The following is an 18296-nucleotide window of genomic DNA, read 5'->3' as shown; positions in this document are numbered from 1 at the left end:
CAATCCTCCTCTGTTCTCTTAGGAATATTTGAAATTTTCCCATTTTCTTGGACTTTGTATATCTATAACACTTATGTTTACATAATTTACCTGCACATTTAAATATTTTTAAACCTTTTGATAACCAGTAATTTTTGTGGTTATAGCTCCAATTTAGTCTATTTACAGCCTGCATACTACATAAATATTTAATACTATGCTAGTCATAGTCATGGATAAAATAACTAAAAGACATAAGACATGGTTTCTTTCTTCAATAAATAGAAAATCTTGTTGGGAAAATCAGTGTCTCCACACCTAATACTAACCTGCCTAATGTTATCCTGAAAGAATACGATCTTTGAGTATTAGAAGTACTTAGACACTTAGGGATTTCAGTGTTATTTATTCTTTTTAGAAAATTAGCAACAAGGTTTCTAGAAAAAATATTATTTTAGTTGCCTTAAAGATATTGATTCTGAATTAAATTATTATCTCCAGCTGCATCTAGAAAGAAATATATCATTTGTTTGTGTTAGCATTTCATTTAGATCATAAGAAATATCTCCAATAAAATAAAAGTATTACATTATTATGTGTTTTTCTAATTTAAAGAAGCCCCTAGGGCCGATAATGGATTTTGTAGTAATTTTAATAACATTTAAATACCTTTGAAAGAAAAAGTGAGTTTTTTATATGTATGAATTTAAATGGACTGAATCTGTTGATGAATCATTTAAAGAAAAATATGCTTTATGTTGTAAAATCCCTGGAGGTAGCCCCACAACTGGCATTACTGCCTTGGCGATGGGATATTGAAGATGACAGAAGGGTTTTCTGGCCTCTTGACTGAATCTCAGCAGGCATGGGTCACTCTAAGAGGGAGTGTTCTGCTTCTTTCTGTAACCTTTCCTGCAGCAGAGATCCTGGGTCTGTGGGAAAATATGCTTAGTCCATCCTGATTTTATTCTCTTTGACTTTTTGGAGAGACAAAAAGACAATTTGCTATGTAAAGAATAAGGTCACCATTATTGATACATTGATACTGTCTGTTCACATAAGAAGGAAGAAAATCATTACATGATAAATACAAGGAAGATTTCAGAAAGTGGGCACTTCCCCGAGAAAATCCCATAATGCCAAGTAAAGCATTTAGCATCATGCCTGGCACGTGGTAGACATCGCAGCCCTTGTGGTTAACACCTACACAAAATGTGTCATAAGTATGAATTGTTCTATGGTTCCAGGGCCTAGACCTGAACTTCTTAGAGTTTAAACCGTTCCTTGTACTGGTTGGCTAACTTATATGAGAAAGTGTGACTTTTGATTATCTTAATTATTGCCTTTCGGTGTATGGTAAACTGTTTTTGTAACCAAGCTGATGAATCGTCTGTATTATTTACATCAATGTAAATACAGCCCCACAATAACAGCATTAAGAACTTAATTTAGTGATTGAGTACTGATGGTGATAAATACTATTTTTATGTCTTTGCCTTTTTAAGCCTTGCTTACTTGATTCATTTATCTCCCATTTTATTGACCATATTTCCCTTTACAATACTTATATACATAGGCTGTTTCTTCTGAGATACATAGAAATGGTTGTGATCATTTTAACCGCATTATGTGTGATTCTTGTAAATTCCTTGGGGTTGAGACCAAGTTTCACGTTCCTCTTTCATTCCATGGCACCCGTCGCAGTGGGGGCTCCGCAACAGGCATTCAGTGTACATGGTGATTGATGAGCCTATTCCCATAGCAGGGAAGGCTGTCTTAGAATTGGTCCCCCATTTGGTACTGTGGGGAAGGTAAAGGTCTCCAAAAGGAGATTTTTTTACCCAAACATTCTAAAAGAATGCTGTAAATAAGAACTGACCACAAATGACCAGCTGCCACATTTAAGAACAAGATGACTCCAGCATAAAAAAATTTAGTGATGAGCGTTTCCACATGCCAAATGCAGTCAGAGCCAGGGGGGACTAGGGGTGTGATAGGTTCTGAGCGACAAAATAAATGGCATTGTTAAATATGAGTACCAGGTGGGCACTGATTTCTGAGTTATTTGTACCATTTGTCCTGATGTAAACCATAAAACAGGTTGGCTGCTGACCAGAACCCGCAGCTGTGTAGAAGAGATGTCTCTGCACAAGCACCAGGCAACATAGAGTGATGATAGGCTTAAAGTTTTTTTATGGTTTTATATATAAAACAGAAAATAAAATTGTTGATGTTATAGGCCTGGGGCCAAAAATGCTGACACAGATCTACCTAGCTGGGGCTACAAAAATGGTTTGCATTCCTAAGAAATGTCTAAGCTTTAGAAATAAACAGTTAACTTTTAAAAGGGTAATTTACATACATGTTTCACCCACTGTCATCTTTATTCTCTCTAGTGTCTGAACACTTCCTCGCTTCCTATGATATTGACTGCAGTTTGGAAATCAAGAAGGAGGTGGTCCAATGCATGGGTTCCTTTCAGGATGGGGTGGCCGAGAAGTGTGTTGATTATTTCCAGAGATTCCGACGTTCTACCCATGTGACGCCCAAATCATACCTCTCCTTTATTCAGGGCTATAAGTTCATATATGGAGAAAAGCATGTGGAGGTGCGGACCCTGGCCAACAGGTAAGTGTGATGTTCTCATACAAAGCTATATTAAAGCTGTGGCTCTCAACCAGGGGCAGATTTGCCCTGGTGGGTATTTTGCAATGACCAGAAACATTTTTGTGTATCGTAACTGTGGCGGCAGGGCAGGGAAGGGGTACTGCTGGCATGTAGTGGGTAGAGGCTTAGGGATGCTGCTAAACTTCCTGCAGTTCTTTTCCTCCACAACAAAGAATTATCCAGCCCCAAATGTCCGTGGTGCTGAGGTTGGGAAACCCTCCTCTAGAGCCTATTGACTATTCCTTGCCCAGTAGGATAAACTATTGCCAGGTTTTTATGTGGCCTACTGCTTTCTATAATATTGAGTGACATCAGGATAGAAATAATAGACCTGGAAGGGAGTTGCGAATGCAGACATCCACTCTTCCCTCTTCTTGCCCTTCTCTTTCCATCCCTTCTGAGTGACTGAGAGGGAAAAGCCAGGTGGATGCGTATGTTCACTGCCTAAGGAGTATCCCTGCTTCCCTGACGTTTCTTCCAAATGTCACTACTCTGCCCTGTGCTTTTCTGAACAATCAGATCATCTTACTGAGCATGGCTAGAATCAGCCAGGGTAAGGAATCCCTGGGTGGGCAATTATACGAAATGACTCTGAGGGTTCCCATCTTTATGGTCACGTTATTTCAGGTTCAGGCGGGCAGCTACTTCCTTCCTACAGCTGTTCTGATGGCTTTAAATTCGTTTCTAAAGCCCACATCATTCTTCTTTTAACTTCATTGATCTCTTTTGAAAAACAGGCGTTATTTTCCTTCCTCCATGACTGAGCTTCAAGCAATTGAAGTCTGTTGTCATTTAGCCTAATGTCATTAAGTATGTTTCCTGCGTGACACAGATTCTAGCCTTACTGTTGTTCCTAATTTCATCACGCGTGTTCTAGCAGGTTCACTGTTCTTGCACGTGGTCTGTGAAGAACATACATGTTATCAGTCTAGAGTCAAGACTGGACCTGTATCCTTTTTGCTAAGCCTTCTTGGGTTTGCTACTTGCATATATGCAATCTTCAGATAAAACCATTACCGCTCATTATTGGACCGGTCCTTGAAAATTGCATCCAAGTCCTACACATTTTAACATTGCTTGCTTGGATTTTCAATCCCAGAATGAATACTGGATTGGAAAAGCTCAAAGAAGCTTCAGAGTCTGTTGCAGCCTTGAGTAAAGAACTGGAAGTGAAAGAAAAGGAGCTACAAGTGGCCAACAATAAAGCCGACATGGTGGGTGGGCATTTACACATGTGCCACATTCCTTTTGAATTCTCAGTTCACAAGTGTTAATGATCTATGCATATTCACTGGCTATAACTATTGAAGTATACATTAATTTCCATTGGAATAAAATACTCTTAATTTTATGTATAAAAAACTGGCTAAGTGAACAAAATCAACAAATCAAGGCAAAAATGTGCATTTTCAGCTGGATGTTTAATACTTTTTGACGAAGTATTGTTTGCTTTATATTGAATTAGGTCTTAAAAGAAGTGACAATGAAAGCACAGGCTGCTGAAAAGGTCAAGGCTGAGGTACAGAAGGTGAAGGACAGGGCCCAGGCCATTGTGGACAGCATCTCTAAAGACAAAGCCATTGCTGAAGAAAAACTGGAAGCAGCAAAACCAGCTTTAGAAGAGGCAGAAGCTGCATTGCAGGTGCATCTATGTGATATAACAGATGTCAACTTTAGGGCTTAAGAGGCAGACTAAGGCTAAAAAAGATTAATAACAGCAAGGAAATGCTCTACTGGTTCAGATGAAAGCTCTATCCACTTGAGTGATTTCAAGTAATATTTTCTGCTCGAGATTTACTTTATTAGCTCTTTATAGGTTTTGCATATTCTACTTAACATCTCACTCTCTTCACTCATTAATGTTGGGCAATGCCATATACTGGTGGCCAAGAGTCCTGGGTCTTCATTTCAACTCTGTCGTCAATAAGCTATGTAATGTTGGAAAAGTCACATCAACTTTCTAAGGCAACATTCCCTCACTCATTCATTGAGGCCAATAGAGTAGGTGATCTGTAAGATACAACGTTTTCTGTCTATGAATCACCCAAATAAAGAACTACTGATCTGATGTAGCTCATTAATGAGAGAGTTTGAGCAGGCTTCCAATGCATTTAAACAGTACAATTGTGTATTAGTCTGTGTTCACACTGTATAAAGATGTTACCTGAGACTGGGTAATTTATAAACAAAAGACGTTTAATTGACTCACAGTTCCGCATGGCTGGGGAGGCCTCAGGAAACTTACGATCATGGCAGAAGGTGAACGGAAGCAGACACCTTCTTCACAAGGTGGCAGGGGAGAGAGCAGGGGAAACTGCCACTTTGAAACCATCAGATCTCCTGAGAACTCACTCACTATCATGAGAACAGCATGGGGGAAACTGTCCCCATGATCCAATCACCTCCCACCACGTCCCTCCCTTGACGTGTGGAGATTACAGTTTGAGATGAGATTTGGGTGGGGACAAAGAGCTAAACCATATCAAATTGTGTGGCAATAAACCAATGGCAAAATTACAAAGGCGGTTGGATTTTGAGAAAATGAAATGAGTTTAGTGAACTAGGCCACACCTTAAAGGCTGGTCCAGTTTTGAAGACTCATTTTTACTAAGAAAGTTCCAGGTATGTACAAACTCTAACATTTTGACATCAGGTTACATAAATCTATACAACAAATAAGATAACAAATCTTGTGCAAAGAATATGTCTCTTCCTATCTTGATATTAATCTGACTTTAACCAGCTCAGAGCAAAAATGAAAAATACCTCCAGATGTTAGATAACTGTTTTATTGCCACAGCATATAGGAGATTATATAACAGTCATATTTCTTGGCCTGCAGAAAAGAGAGGACTTTAATGCTTAGGTGAAACAGGTTGAGTTTTTGTTCCCCTTTCCTACTTCTTTTACCTGGGCATCTAACACAGCTGAGCACCATGCTGTTTGAAAATTATTTTTAAAGCTAAAGTAAAATAAGCATGCCTAGCCCTTACATTTTATATAACTTTAATTTGACGCTACCCTACTTTCCTCACTGGCTGCTGTCCTATTTTTCTCTTTTCTTTTATAACTGCGCACCTCAAATGTCTGTTTGCCATTTTCAGTTCTCTACTACACATTCACTCTAACTTCCAGCTGTCTGGCTTTCATAAATGCTAGTATTAATATATTAAAACAGGCTGGTCATGGTGACTCACGCCTGTAATCCCAGTACTTTGGGAGGCCGAGGTGGGCAGATCACCTGATGTCAGGAGTTTGACACCAGCCTGGCCAACATGGTGAAACCCTGTCTCTACTTAAAAAAAAAAAAAAATAGAAAAGTTAGCTGGGCATGGTGGCGTGTGCCTGTAGTCCCAGCTATTCAGGAGGCTGAGGCACGAGAATCACTTGAACCTGGGAGGGGGAGGTTGCAGTGAGCTGAGATTATGCCACTGCACTCCAGCCTGGGTGACAGAGCGAGACTCAGGTCTCAAAATAAAAAACAAAAGCAAAACTATCTATATACAAACCTTTTCAAGGTATGTAGTTACATTCCTAATTTACCAAGTTTAGTGTTTTTTTCTTTGTCCTCAGTCCTTGGAGAAAAAATCATTCACTTTTACGAGAAGGTCATTGGTTACTGTCTTTTGATAGAAAGGATGCGAATACAAACCAGCTGGATGTTTTGAAGATCTGGAAGGAAGGAATATATACTATTTGTCTTAGAGATAGGATTGTTTCCAATTCTTACATTTAATATTTTTTCAATACTTATTCCATAGTGAGTTTTAGGTGATTGAGCAGTTATTATCAACCAAAACAGGTATATGTGACTATTAAATCATTTACTCTATAAGTGTATATGTACTAGAAATGGAATGGAATTTTTCTAAGAGAGCGCTTAGTAAAATTCATATTGTTCAAGTCCTGTCATTTAAAGGTCAGTTCCCAGCTAAGAAACCTCTAATTATTCAATCTGTCAGCCCTGCGGCTACCCTCTGGTGTCAGTCCACAGTGACGAGCCTGAATTGTTTAAGAGAGAGAGGCAGATTCTTGACCTACATAGCTAATGAGTAAAAAAGCACTGCAAATACTGTAATTTTCCTGGTTTTGAACCTCGAAATCTACTTATGTGTTGACCATTCTTTTTCTTTCAGATTATGCCTTTCTTTTTTCTGGCACAAAGCCATCTGTGCACTTTCAGAGAAGTCACAGCTCCTTATCTGCTCGCCAACATTTCTTTCCTCTCACTGCTAGTTGGAATAGTAGAAATGTGAACTTTTTGGGCCATGGTGTTTCTTTGGGATTAAATATGCATCTAGACCCCGTGGCTCTGCATCTAACTTTAAACAGTTTTCTGTCGTCTGTTGAAATAGCAGCATTTGGACATGCAAGGTTTGCTTGTCTGTGCCTTCCTATCTGAGGCTGGGTGATCCTTCCTTTCATCCCTCAGACCATCAGGCCTTCGGACATCGCCACTGTCCGCACGTTGGGCCGCCCCCCTCACCTCATCATGCGGATCATGGATTGCGTACTGCTGCTGTTTCAAAGGAAAGTCAATGCTGTGAAAATTGACCTGGAAAAAAGCTGTACCGTGCCCTCCTGGCAGGAATCCTTAAAACTGATGACTGCAGGGAACTTTTTACAGAACTTACAGGTTGGTAGTTCAGTGGTGATGGGCTAAGAGGGAACTCATTCTTCACTGGTGTATGAGTCCTTTTGGTAGAATAAGTTTCTAAAAAAAGAACTCCCTCTACATACATGCTTTTTTCAGAGTAAAACTTTGTCTCAACTATAAAACATTATAAGCATTAGAGTTTTTCCTGACAGATTTTAGTTGTATTAAAGCATCATCAGTGTTACGTGTACTTCAGTAAAAGTTAAAAAAATCATTTTAAGAAGACAGTATGTATTTATATTATATTCACATGAATACAAATATTTGTATTTTGCATTTCTCAGTAGTAATTTTTTAGTATTAATTTACAGCTTTTTAAATTTTATGAGCTAGAACTTAACATGAATAAATGCACAAATTTTAAATGTATAACTTGATGAATATTTACATATGTATATACCTATTTGTGAACACTGGAAGAAAAATATATATTTTCAGACCTCAGAAATCTCTTTTGTGCCCCAACCAAGTCGATAACTTTCCTTAAGATAATTATATCCTTACCTTTATCCAGATAATTAGCTTTGCCTGTTTTGAAATTTGCACATATGAAATAATGTTGTATGAACTCTCTTGTTTTGACCTCTTTCATTCAACATGTCTGTGAAATTCATTCTTATTGTTGCAAATGACAGTCTTTCTTTTTTCATTGTTATATAGTTTGCCAGTATATAAATCTGCTGTAGTGTGAGAAATGTTTAACAATTGATTCTTAAGGGAGAAAGGAAAAAAAGGGAAAAAAAGAAAAAAAAAAAGCTCTGATTTGAAGTCTTGCCATGGTGCAAGCACTCCCATGATGGCTGTTTTAAGCTACGAGAATGCTGTTGCTGAATCTAGAGTTGAGAAGAGGTGCATGGTAGCACGCCATTGTGTAGTGTTTCCACCATATAGATACAATAGTTGTAAATGACCTCAAAACACAGATGATAGTAAAATTTAGTCTAAGAATTAGCAAGTTATGAGCTTTGACTATAATCTTTGTTTGAGATATCATTTATTTAATTGTAAGCTTATATATTTTAATTTTTAATAATGGCTGAGTCTAACAAGTTTGCAGAATTCTTGGAAATTTAGCAATCATTTCTTACAAGCCTGTTTGAACCGGCACCAGTGTGAAACACTATAATATGCCTCATTTTGTTTGTCCCTTGTACTGTTGATGAATTTTGGGCTTAGTATTAATTTATGGCTATTATACATCAAGCCGCTGTGAATATTGGTCATTTGGTAGCTCTAGGTGTACATTCCTGTTGGTTTCATACTCAGGAGTGGAATTTCTGGGACTTCGGTTAGACACATTTAATCAGCTTTGGTAGGTAGTGCTGAAGAGTTTTCAAAACGGATGTATCTATATATATATACCTACCACAGTGTGTAAGTTGCTCAACATCTTCACCATTTTCTACTTTTAGCTACTCTGATGAGTTTGTAATGGTGTCTTATTATTGTTGTTTTAATTTGTATTTCCCAGCCTTTTCATAGGCTTATGAGCCTCTGGGGAATTCTTTTGTTAAGTGCCTGTTGGAGTTGCTTGTCCAGTTAATTTTTTTTATTACTTTGTAGAATTTCCTTATATATAAAATATGACTAATTTGTCATTTATATGTTTGCAAATATCTTCTGCTGCTTTCTGGCATTAGTTGTTCCCTCGATTAATGGTGTCTTTTGATAAACAGAAATTCTTAGGTTTAATGTAGTCCAATTTATTAATATTTTCCCTAATAGTGCTTTCTATGTTCTGTTTAGGAGATCTTTGCCCACGTCCAAGGCAGATTCCTAGTTTTCTTCTGGAAGCTGTATTGTCTTTTCTTTCATGTTCAAATCTCAAAACAACTAATTGAGAATACCCAGTCCACCTCTATTTCCCAAGTTGTGAATTCAGCACCATCTTTCTTTCAGTTTTCAATTCAGCATTGCTCAAGTGACTGCTATGTCTGGAGCCTGTGGTGAGGTGCACACAGCAGCTATAACGATAAGTAGCTTATGAAACTAGTGGACCAAACAGACTTGTCTCAGATAATTATAATATGAGACTCTGCCAATGGACTTGGACTTTGGATGGAATCATAACAAGTGATTCCAGGTTCCTGACATTTACCTGGTGGCAAAGCCCCACTCTTGGACTCTCCCTTGCTATTTGTCATTGTCATCACCAACCTTCCATTGCTTTCAGACATTCATCTGGCTTTTTTTTTTGGTTACAATTTTTCAAGTCTCATAAAAACGAGTTACATTAAATGAGATCTGAATGAGAGTGTGTTCTACTATACATTATGTGTTCTGTGAAGGTTTGTGTCACTAAATTATTTAGGTGCTAAATTTCCTTCTACTTGGAAAACATTTAATCATCCTCTTTTAAATGATCAAACACCACTTTTAAAAGATCCAATTTCATTGTTTGGTCAGTCTTCTTTTTGTGATGCAGAAAGGCATTCTTAATTCATTTCTGCTACTATTTTAAAATTTTATCCCACCAGAAGATAATAACTCTCTCATATTCTTGATAGTTCTGTGATTAAAAATTAATTCATCACCCTCAAAGCCTAATGTCCAAGTTATTATCTTCACATTTTAGGTGAGTTTAATAAAACCTCTGTCTGAATGTATTAAGCATTTAGTTGCTGATAAATGCTAAATATGTATGTCCTCAGACTGAATACACCTGTGTGTGTTTGTTTTTCATTGTGGATTTTATGGGTTTGTAATTCATCCATTTAGGATTAATCACAAAAAATCCTTATTGCTTTGGAAATTCTAATAACCATATTAGTGTTCATCACCTAAATAATTTACTCTTTCCCTGGATCTCATTATATTTATTTAAGGTTGGTATCTTTTCTACAGAAGACAAATTGTACTCTAACAGACTTCTCTGCTATCATTTCTTACTGTGCTTTTACCTTTAGGACTTTTGCCTAATATCTTAAAATAGTGACAAAATATAATGCCCTTCATTCATTTGTGGTCGTTCAGTAGTTTCAGTGGCATTGAGAGCATGACGCAAATATGACTTTATGGAAAGAAGTATTTTGACTTTATTTTACTCTTTTCTTCCATAGCAATTCCCAAAAGACACAATTAATGAAGAGGTGATAGAGTTTTTGAGTCCTTACTTTGAAATGCCTGACTATAACATCGAAACTGCTAAACGCGTATGTGGAAATGTAGCTGGTCTTTGTTCCTGGACGAGAGCTATGGCTTCCTTCTTTTCTATAAACAAAGAGGTGCTGCCTCTGAAGGTAAGCCTCCTAGGCAGACCTGGGTGAAGGTGGCTGGGCGGAGTCTCCAGGTCAACCGGTCTTATCTTTACAGGAGCACGTGTGCCTGTGGCTTCTGGTGTTAGGATACTCAGGTCCATGGGGAGAATGAGCATTAGAAAGGCCAAGCACGGGATGTTTCTTTCTTCTTTGTAATCCTGCTGTAATCAGAACCGTATGAGCCTCTAAGCAGGGACGGACTCTCTTCAAGGATGCTCCCTACAGGTCCACTGTGGGCTGCTTGATGTTTTTTCTCTACAATGTAAACTTGAAAAAAACAAAAACAAACAACGCCGCAAACTATAGCATAGAATCCTCTGCTGATATTTAAGATCTTTATCCAGAGAATCCTATGAGTGAGGTAGGGTCAAGACAGAACATGCTGAAAGCTGGTCTTAGCTTGGCTTAAGACATGATATATTCCTCCCTTTTCCATTTTTGTTTTGTCTCTCAGGAAAGAAACTGAATATCTGAATATTTGTTATTTAATGTGACTTTTTAGACATGCTTTATGTTTCCTTGGTGTAATTGAATCCTTAAGCTTCATTTTTGCATATTCCTCTACCATTAAAACGTCAGTCTTCAGTAAATGGAGACGCAATGGAGAGTGTGTTTTTTTGAAAATGAAATGCTGATGTCTCAAAATCATATCTCATGGCTTGGTTGATTATTTTGCTTTTGTATGAGTCTCATCTCTCTTAATCATCAACTACATTCTACTTGCACTTGTTAACTACCCAAGAAACTTAACAATTATCATGCAAGTAATCAAGAGTATCAGGAAGATAGGCATAGAGTTGCAAGTTCTATTTTGTTTCTACTTGTTGTGATACCAGGACCATTTATTCAGCAATTGAGGCTCTTGAGGTCCCAGGACAACCTAAAGGGACAAAGAGTCATTTGAGTCCAAGAATTTCAGAGCAAATAATTGATGTCATGCTGTCTGACACATGGGATTTTACATATGTTATCCTATTTAATCCTCACAAAAAGTCCTAGGAGTTAGTTTTTCAATATTTTAATGAAGAAACTGAAGCTCACAGGGTTTAAGCAGCCTGCACAGAGTTCTACAACTCCTAAGTTGAGCAATTAATTGGGTTTGAAGGATTTTGATTGGCAATTGTTGACAACTTCATTTAATATAAATTTTATTTATTTATTTATTATTGAGTAAAGTACTAGAAAATGTTCAAAATCTTTGGGTTTGCAAAGTTTGTCATTAGTAGGTGACTTTAAGTTGTAAGTTGCTTGACACGGTGACCTTGCTTTTTCCTTCCATGTTTTGAGCCATGGGAACAGTTGCAGCTTACAGCAGAGCTGAGGAAAAAGTGTTCCACCAGTCAGGTTCTTTTTAAATTGTAACTTCCAAGCGATGCTTTTGCCCGTCACTGGATCTAGTCAATTATGGAACTCTTGAGTTTTTCCTTAAAGATTGATTCTGCCAAAATTTGGAAGCCTGAAGTTTTGAGATAGGAAAATAATTTATTTCAAAAGTGTATTAAAAATAATCTTTTCTCAAATGCTTCAGAAAGAATATGCCTTCTAGTCATTCCATGAAAGTCAGTATTAACATTTTGTAAATTTAAAAGGGAAAAATTTGGTTTCAAAAAATGATTTTAAAGGATCTAAATTTCTTAGGCATGAACTACTTTTTTACGTCTCGTCTTTTGCTAATATTGCTTTTGGTTAAGTCTTTTGATTCTATCTTAATAGCTTCTTTAAAACAAATGCTTTTAATTAGTCACAGCTCAAGGTATCAAATGTGCTTTCCAGAAGGCAAGAAATTTACGAAAGTGACAGGAACAATGTCAAGACCACCATGATACACAAAACCTAGATATTTATATTCAGTAAATAATCATTTTCCACCCTTTATTACTCCTCAACAGTGATGAGTCCTGCTAGGCAGATAGTTCTAAATGTTGTTTTTTTCTACAACTCTTAATATTAGCATGTTTTATAATTTACCTATATACATTTAATATTACAGCATTCTGATCTAGGCAGACTGTGGCCCATGGACCATATCTAGCCCACTACCTATATTTGGATGGCTTGTGAAATAAGAGTAGTTTTTACATATTTAAATAGTTTTAAAATAAGTACATGAACAATAGTTTTGATTTTGCCTCTTGGCCCAAAATATTTACTATCTGGCACTTTAAGGAAAATATTTGCTCACCTCCCTTCTAATGAACTGTAACTTTCTGCTTATACACATTTATGTCAATTTCACATTAAGATTTGTTCAGGACTTAATGTGATTTGAAAGGATTCTGGAGCGAGAACAAAGCAAAGGTATAAACACGTGGTGTAGCTGAGTTCTCAGACCCTGAAATGCGGGATGTTTTGAGGTTGGCTGCCCATCTCTTCACTCTGTGTGTGTCCTGTGCAGGCCAACTTGGTGGTGCAAGAGAATCGCCATCTTCTGGCCATGCAGGATCTGCAGAAAGCCCAGGACAAGTTGGATGACAAGCAGGCAGAACTTGACGTGGTGCAGGCTGAGTATGAACAGGCCATGACTGAAAAGCAGGTAACTGCCCTTTGTCATGGCAGGGACTGTCACACATCTACACGGCTTCTCTCTCCAAGAGTTTGGGTTCTTGTGGGGTTTCACTGAATTAAACATAATACATACATAGCACATAATGGACACCAAGGGTCTTTGGTGAGATGACAGGATGGTCAGTCAAGATGGCAGTCAGTGCTGGAACATAGCCATTCTGAGTTTATTAGTGGTGATGGTAATGATGACAGCATCTTGTGTAGCAGCATTTTTGTTATGTTTTTCGAATCACGTCCTCCCATTTTTATCTCATTTAATCTTTGAAATAACTTGCAAGGTAGGCAGGATGGATTTATTTATTTATTTATTTATTTAGACAATGTCTTGCTCTGTCGTCCAAGCTGGAATGCAGTGGCATGATCACGGCTCACTGCAGCCTTGAATTCCTGGGGTTAAGTGATCATTCTACCTCAGCCTCGAAGTAGCTGGGACTACAGACATGCACCACCATGCCTGGCTAATTTTTTGTAGAGACAAGTTTTCACCTTATTGCCCAGGCTGGTCTCAAACTCCTGAGCTCAAGCGATACACCTGCCTCGGCCTCCCAAAGGTTGGGATTACCGGCATGAGCCAGGGCACCGTAGTGCCTTACCTATCTTTGTTCTCATTTTAGAGCATTCAAGTCAAATGCCTAAAGAGATCACAGACGAGGCCGGGCGCGGTGGCTCACGCTTGTAATCCCAGCACTTTGGGAGGTCAAGCGGGCGGATCACGAGGTCAGGAGATTGAGACCACAGTGAAACCCCGTCTCTACTAAAAAATACAAAAAATTAGCCGGGCGTGGTGGCGGGCGCCTGTAGTCCCAGCTACTCGGAGAGGCTGAAGCAGGAGAATGGCGTGAATCCGGGAGGATCCCCACCACCTGGGTGGTAAAAGAATTCTCAAAAAAAAAAAAAAAAAAAGAGGTCACAGACAAAAGATACCTAATAACAGCTCCCTAGAGTATATAAGCTTTTGGCTTAAAAAATCTGTATCTGCCTCTGATAAATCCAATATTTGGTAAATAATAGCTAGATTCACTCTGTTTTACCTTGATAATTTTTATGAAATTCACGCCTACCCCTTCTCAGCCTTTACTTGACTGAGTAAAGTCTTTTACTTTACTTGGGCGAATTGAAATTCCTGCCTTGTTAGTTTTATAGGGGTCCCAATAAAAGAGTTTAGATAAACATTTCAGTTTCACTATCTGCAGAATGTATGATATATTCTCTTAAAGATAAGTCTTCTGCAAGCAAAGTAAAAGCTCTTAGAAGCTTTAAAGAAGTAGCACTTTTGAAAAATGTCTGTTCATGTCCATGAAATTGTTTTTTTAAATTGTGAATTTCTTTAAGTTCCTTATAGATCCTGGACATTAAGATTTTTTTCAGATGCGTATTTTGCAATAATTTTCTCCCATTCTATAGGTTGTCTCTTCACTCTGTTGATAGTTTCTTTTGCTGTGCAGAAGCTCTTTATTTTAATTAGATCCCATTTGTCAGTTTTTGCTTTCTTTGCAACAGACACTTTTCAAAAAAAGACGTATATGCGGCCAACAATCATATGAAAAAAAGCTCAGTATCACTGATCACTAGAGAAATGCACATCAAAACCACAGTCAGTTACCATCTCACACCAGTCAGAATGGCTATTATTAAAAAGTCAAAAAACAACAGATGCTGTTGAGATTGCGGAGAAAAAGAATGCTTATACACTGTTGGTCAGAGTGCAAGTTAGTTCAACCATTGTGGTAGATAGTGTGGCAATTCCTCAAAGATGTAAAAACAGAAATACCATTGACCCAGCAATCCCATTACTCAATATATACCCAAAGGAATATAAATCGTTCTGTTATAAAGCCACATGTGTGAATATGTTCATTGCTGCCCTGTTCACAATAGCAAAGACATGGAATCAACTTAAATGTTCAACAGTGGTAGACTGGATAAAGAAAATGTGGTACATGTACACCATGGAATACTACGCAGCTATAAAAAAGAGTGAGATTGTGTCCTTTCAGGAACCTAGATGGAACTGGAGGCCATTATCCTTAGCAAACTAACACAGGAACTGAAAAACCAAATACCACATGTTTTCACTTATAAGTGGGAGCTAAATGATGAGAACACATGGACACATAGACAGGAACAGCACACACTGGGGCCTATTGGAGGGTGGAGGGTGGGAGGAGGGGGAGGATCAGGAAAAATAACTAACAAGTACTAGGCTTAATACCTGGGTGATGAAAAACTCTGCACAACAAACCCCCATGACACAAGTTTACTTATGTAACAACCTGTACATGTACCCATGAACTTAAAATGAAAATGAAATTATAAAAAAGAAGTAGCACTTATGTGGGTTTATATACTTATGTCTCATAAAATTCACTTATGTATGGAAAACATTATGGCAGTTTGAAAGAATCTACTTTGGAAGGAGTGTTAATTTCTACCATTTTGGATGCTCATTTTTATCAGGAAGCTCTACTGAACACAGTGAAAATACTTTACCTTCTCATTTTATTATGTGTACATTTTAACATTTTTACCTTAATTCATTCAGCAAGCGTTATTGTTTTTGAGTATCTGCTATTTGTTAGATAAATAATCATGGGACCACAGAAGGACTGTAACATTATGGCTCTAACTCTAAAACTTGAATTTCAACAAATGTCAAATTCCTTATTAAAAAAAAAAATCTGGGCATGCCTAGAACCAACTTCTGAACTTGATCTTCAGTCATTTCTGTTGCTCTTCTCCCTCCATAGGACTCCATGAAAGTCCGGGGGGTTGTGGGCCTCCCAGAAGGCAGGAGAAGGGTTCCAATCTGCAGTTCACCATGGCCCAGGCCTGCATGGCCCATTGAAGGAGAGTGTGTCCTGGCCACACCCCATGCAGAATCCAGTGCCTTTGCCTAGGGTTCAGCTTGCCTAGGCCTGCTGGAGAGCTAGTCACCTCTCTGGGACCTATCAGAGAGTGGGCCCGAGGATGGGAGTACTACTCGGGGAACCCAGTAAGTCCCGTGTGCTCCCCTCAACAGGCTGGGGGTAACACACGGAACTTACAGCTTTCTTTCTCTTGCATTCTCAACATTTACTCCTTTTTCTTCTCCCAAATTGTAACCCCCCAAAGAAGCCTGGGCTTCTAGAAAACAAAAGCCAGAAAGGGAGAGGACTGGTCATTTTCTGATTTGACTGATGGAATTGGGATTGCAGAATTTAGGGAAAGCAAATCAATATTAAAAGTATCTTACAAATAAAAAGATTTTTTTTTCTGATAAACAATGTGGGATCGTCTTTCCCAGCTGGCACCTTCCCTCTTGAGGGAAACAAATAGATGTGAGTGGCCGTAGTTAGGGGATGTGCCTCTCCGATGGACTGTTAGTTTTTTTGCCTTAACTCTAGAGGAAGAAAATAGATTAGGACAAAGTGGAATAAATATCTTGCTTTTGAAAAGCACTGTAATATGTTATTACAAAAAAAGCAATTCATGTCTCTATAGAAAATACAGGTAACCCTGGAGATGAACATTAATCATATTGTTATTATTCATATCATAATATATGCCTTTCACATGCATTTTAAACTCAACATAATTGATAATTTAGGAATGCCATTTTATAAATTGATTTCTTAACAATATATTGTGGTCTTTCTTGGTCATAAAAATTTTTATAGGATTTTTTTATGGCTTCCGAGTATTCTTATTCATGGATACACTATAATTTATTTAAATAATCCTCTATTGTTAGACATTTAGCATGTGTATATACATTTGAACACCCAGTGACTTGTCATGTAGCTAAACCTTTGTCCATACCCATTTTATTTCATAAGTTTAGATTTTTACAAGTAGAATAAGCAATTGTTGCTTAAACACTAAGAAATAGAGCCATTTGTTTTTTGCTTTTTGTGTTTTTTTGAGCAGATTTGAGTGGCACGATCTTGGCTCACTGCAATCTCCACCTTCTGGATTCAAGTGATTCTCCTGCCTTAGCCTCCGAAGTAGCTGGGATTACAGGCACCTGCCATCACGCCCAGATAATTTTTGTATTTTTAGTAGAGATGGGGTTTCACCATGTTAGTCAGGCTGGTCTTGAACTCCTGACATCAAGTGATCCGCCCACCTTGCAGCCTCCTAAAGTGCTGAGATTACAGGCATGAGCCACCGGAGCCATTCGTTTTTAAGAACTAAGCACTGGTCAGGTGCAGTGGCTCATGCCTGTAATCCCAGCACTTTGGGAGGCTGAGGTGGGCGGATCACCTGAGGTTGGGAGAGCTTGAGACCAGCCTGACCAACAAGGAGAAACCCCATCTCTACTAAAAATAACAAAATTAGCGGGGTGTGGTGGCGTATGCCTGTAATCCCAGCTACTTGGGAGGCTGAGGCAGGAGAATCACTTGAACCCGGGAGGCAGAGGTTACAGTGAGCTGAGGTCGTGCCATTGCACTGCAGCCTGGGTAACAAGAGTGAAACTCTATCCAGCCAAGTTCCATGGGCAGGGAATAAGAGAGAGGACAGGGCAAAGGAGAGAGGACTGGGCCGACGGACACATGGAAATAGAATCTCATGCTTCTTGTGAAGTAATGGCTCACGTGTCTCAGGAAGGCAGATAATATGGCGTGTTCTACAATTATATTTTTGAGCCAGAGGCTATATTTGTTTCAGTAAAAGTTTTCTTGTGATTATGACCTTTGTTAGACCTTGCTTGAAGACGCAGAGCGATGCAGACACAAGATGCAGACAGCTTCCACGCTCATCAGTGGCTTGGCAGGTGAAAAAGAAAGATGGACAGAGCAAAGCCAAGAGTTTGCTGCACAAACTAAAAGACTTGTAGGTATGTAAATTTCTTTATTAATGAGATTGTGTGTTGACTGTGATAGGGAATTCGAAAGCTTATACTTTAATCAAGTTCCTGTGTGTGTGTGTGTGTGTGTGTGTGTGTGTGTGTGTGTGTGTCTCCAGCCATTTCGGAGAAAGAGACATTGCTCTGGCATCTATGCTGTCCTTATTAGATGTGTTAACTACCTTTATGCCTTTTATTATCAGGTCACTTTAGAATTCTGTGAGTGCATGGGTATATTGATCAAGGTCACATTTAATGAAGGCTCTGTCTTATGAGGTTTGATTGTCTTAAACTTAGAGGTCATCTTTTCACTCAAAAATAACCCAGTGCTTGACTGCTAGTAGGT

At 38.4% G+C, this 18296-nt stretch overlaps 1 protein-coding gene across 1 annotated transcript in view; it reads left to right on the top strand.

Moving 5' to 3' along the window:
* Window positions 1–18296, top strand: part of DNAH5 (dynein axonemal heavy chain 5) — a 329923-nt gene that overhangs the window by 248085 nt on the left and 63542 nt on the right. The window contains exons 57-63 of the mRNA XM_058430225.1: window positions 2376–2607; window positions 3746–3860; window positions 4112–4288; window positions 7079–7282; window positions 10363–10542; window positions 12956–13093; window positions 17806–17941. Of these exons, the coding sequence (XP_058286208.1) occupies window positions 2376–2607; window positions 3746–3860; window positions 4112–4288; window positions 7079–7282; window positions 10363–10542; window positions 12956–13093; window positions 17806–17941 (1182 nt within the window). The remainder of the gene's footprint in view (window positions 1–2375; window positions 2608–3745; window positions 3861–4111; window positions 4289–7078; window positions 7283–10362; window positions 10543–12955; window positions 13094–17805; window positions 17942–18296) is intronic.

This window comes from Hylobates moloch, unplaced genomic scaffold (genome assembly GCF_009828535.3).
Source record: "Hylobates moloch isolate HMO894 unplaced genomic scaffold, HMol_V3 SCAFFOLD_17, whole genome shotgun sequence".
Classification (NCBI taxonomy): Eukaryota; Metazoa; Chordata; class Mammalia; order Primates; family Hylobatidae; genus Hylobates; species Hylobates moloch.
The sequence above is the reverse complement of the archived record's forward strand: the minus strand, read 5'-3'. Positions and strand labels throughout refer to the sequence as shown.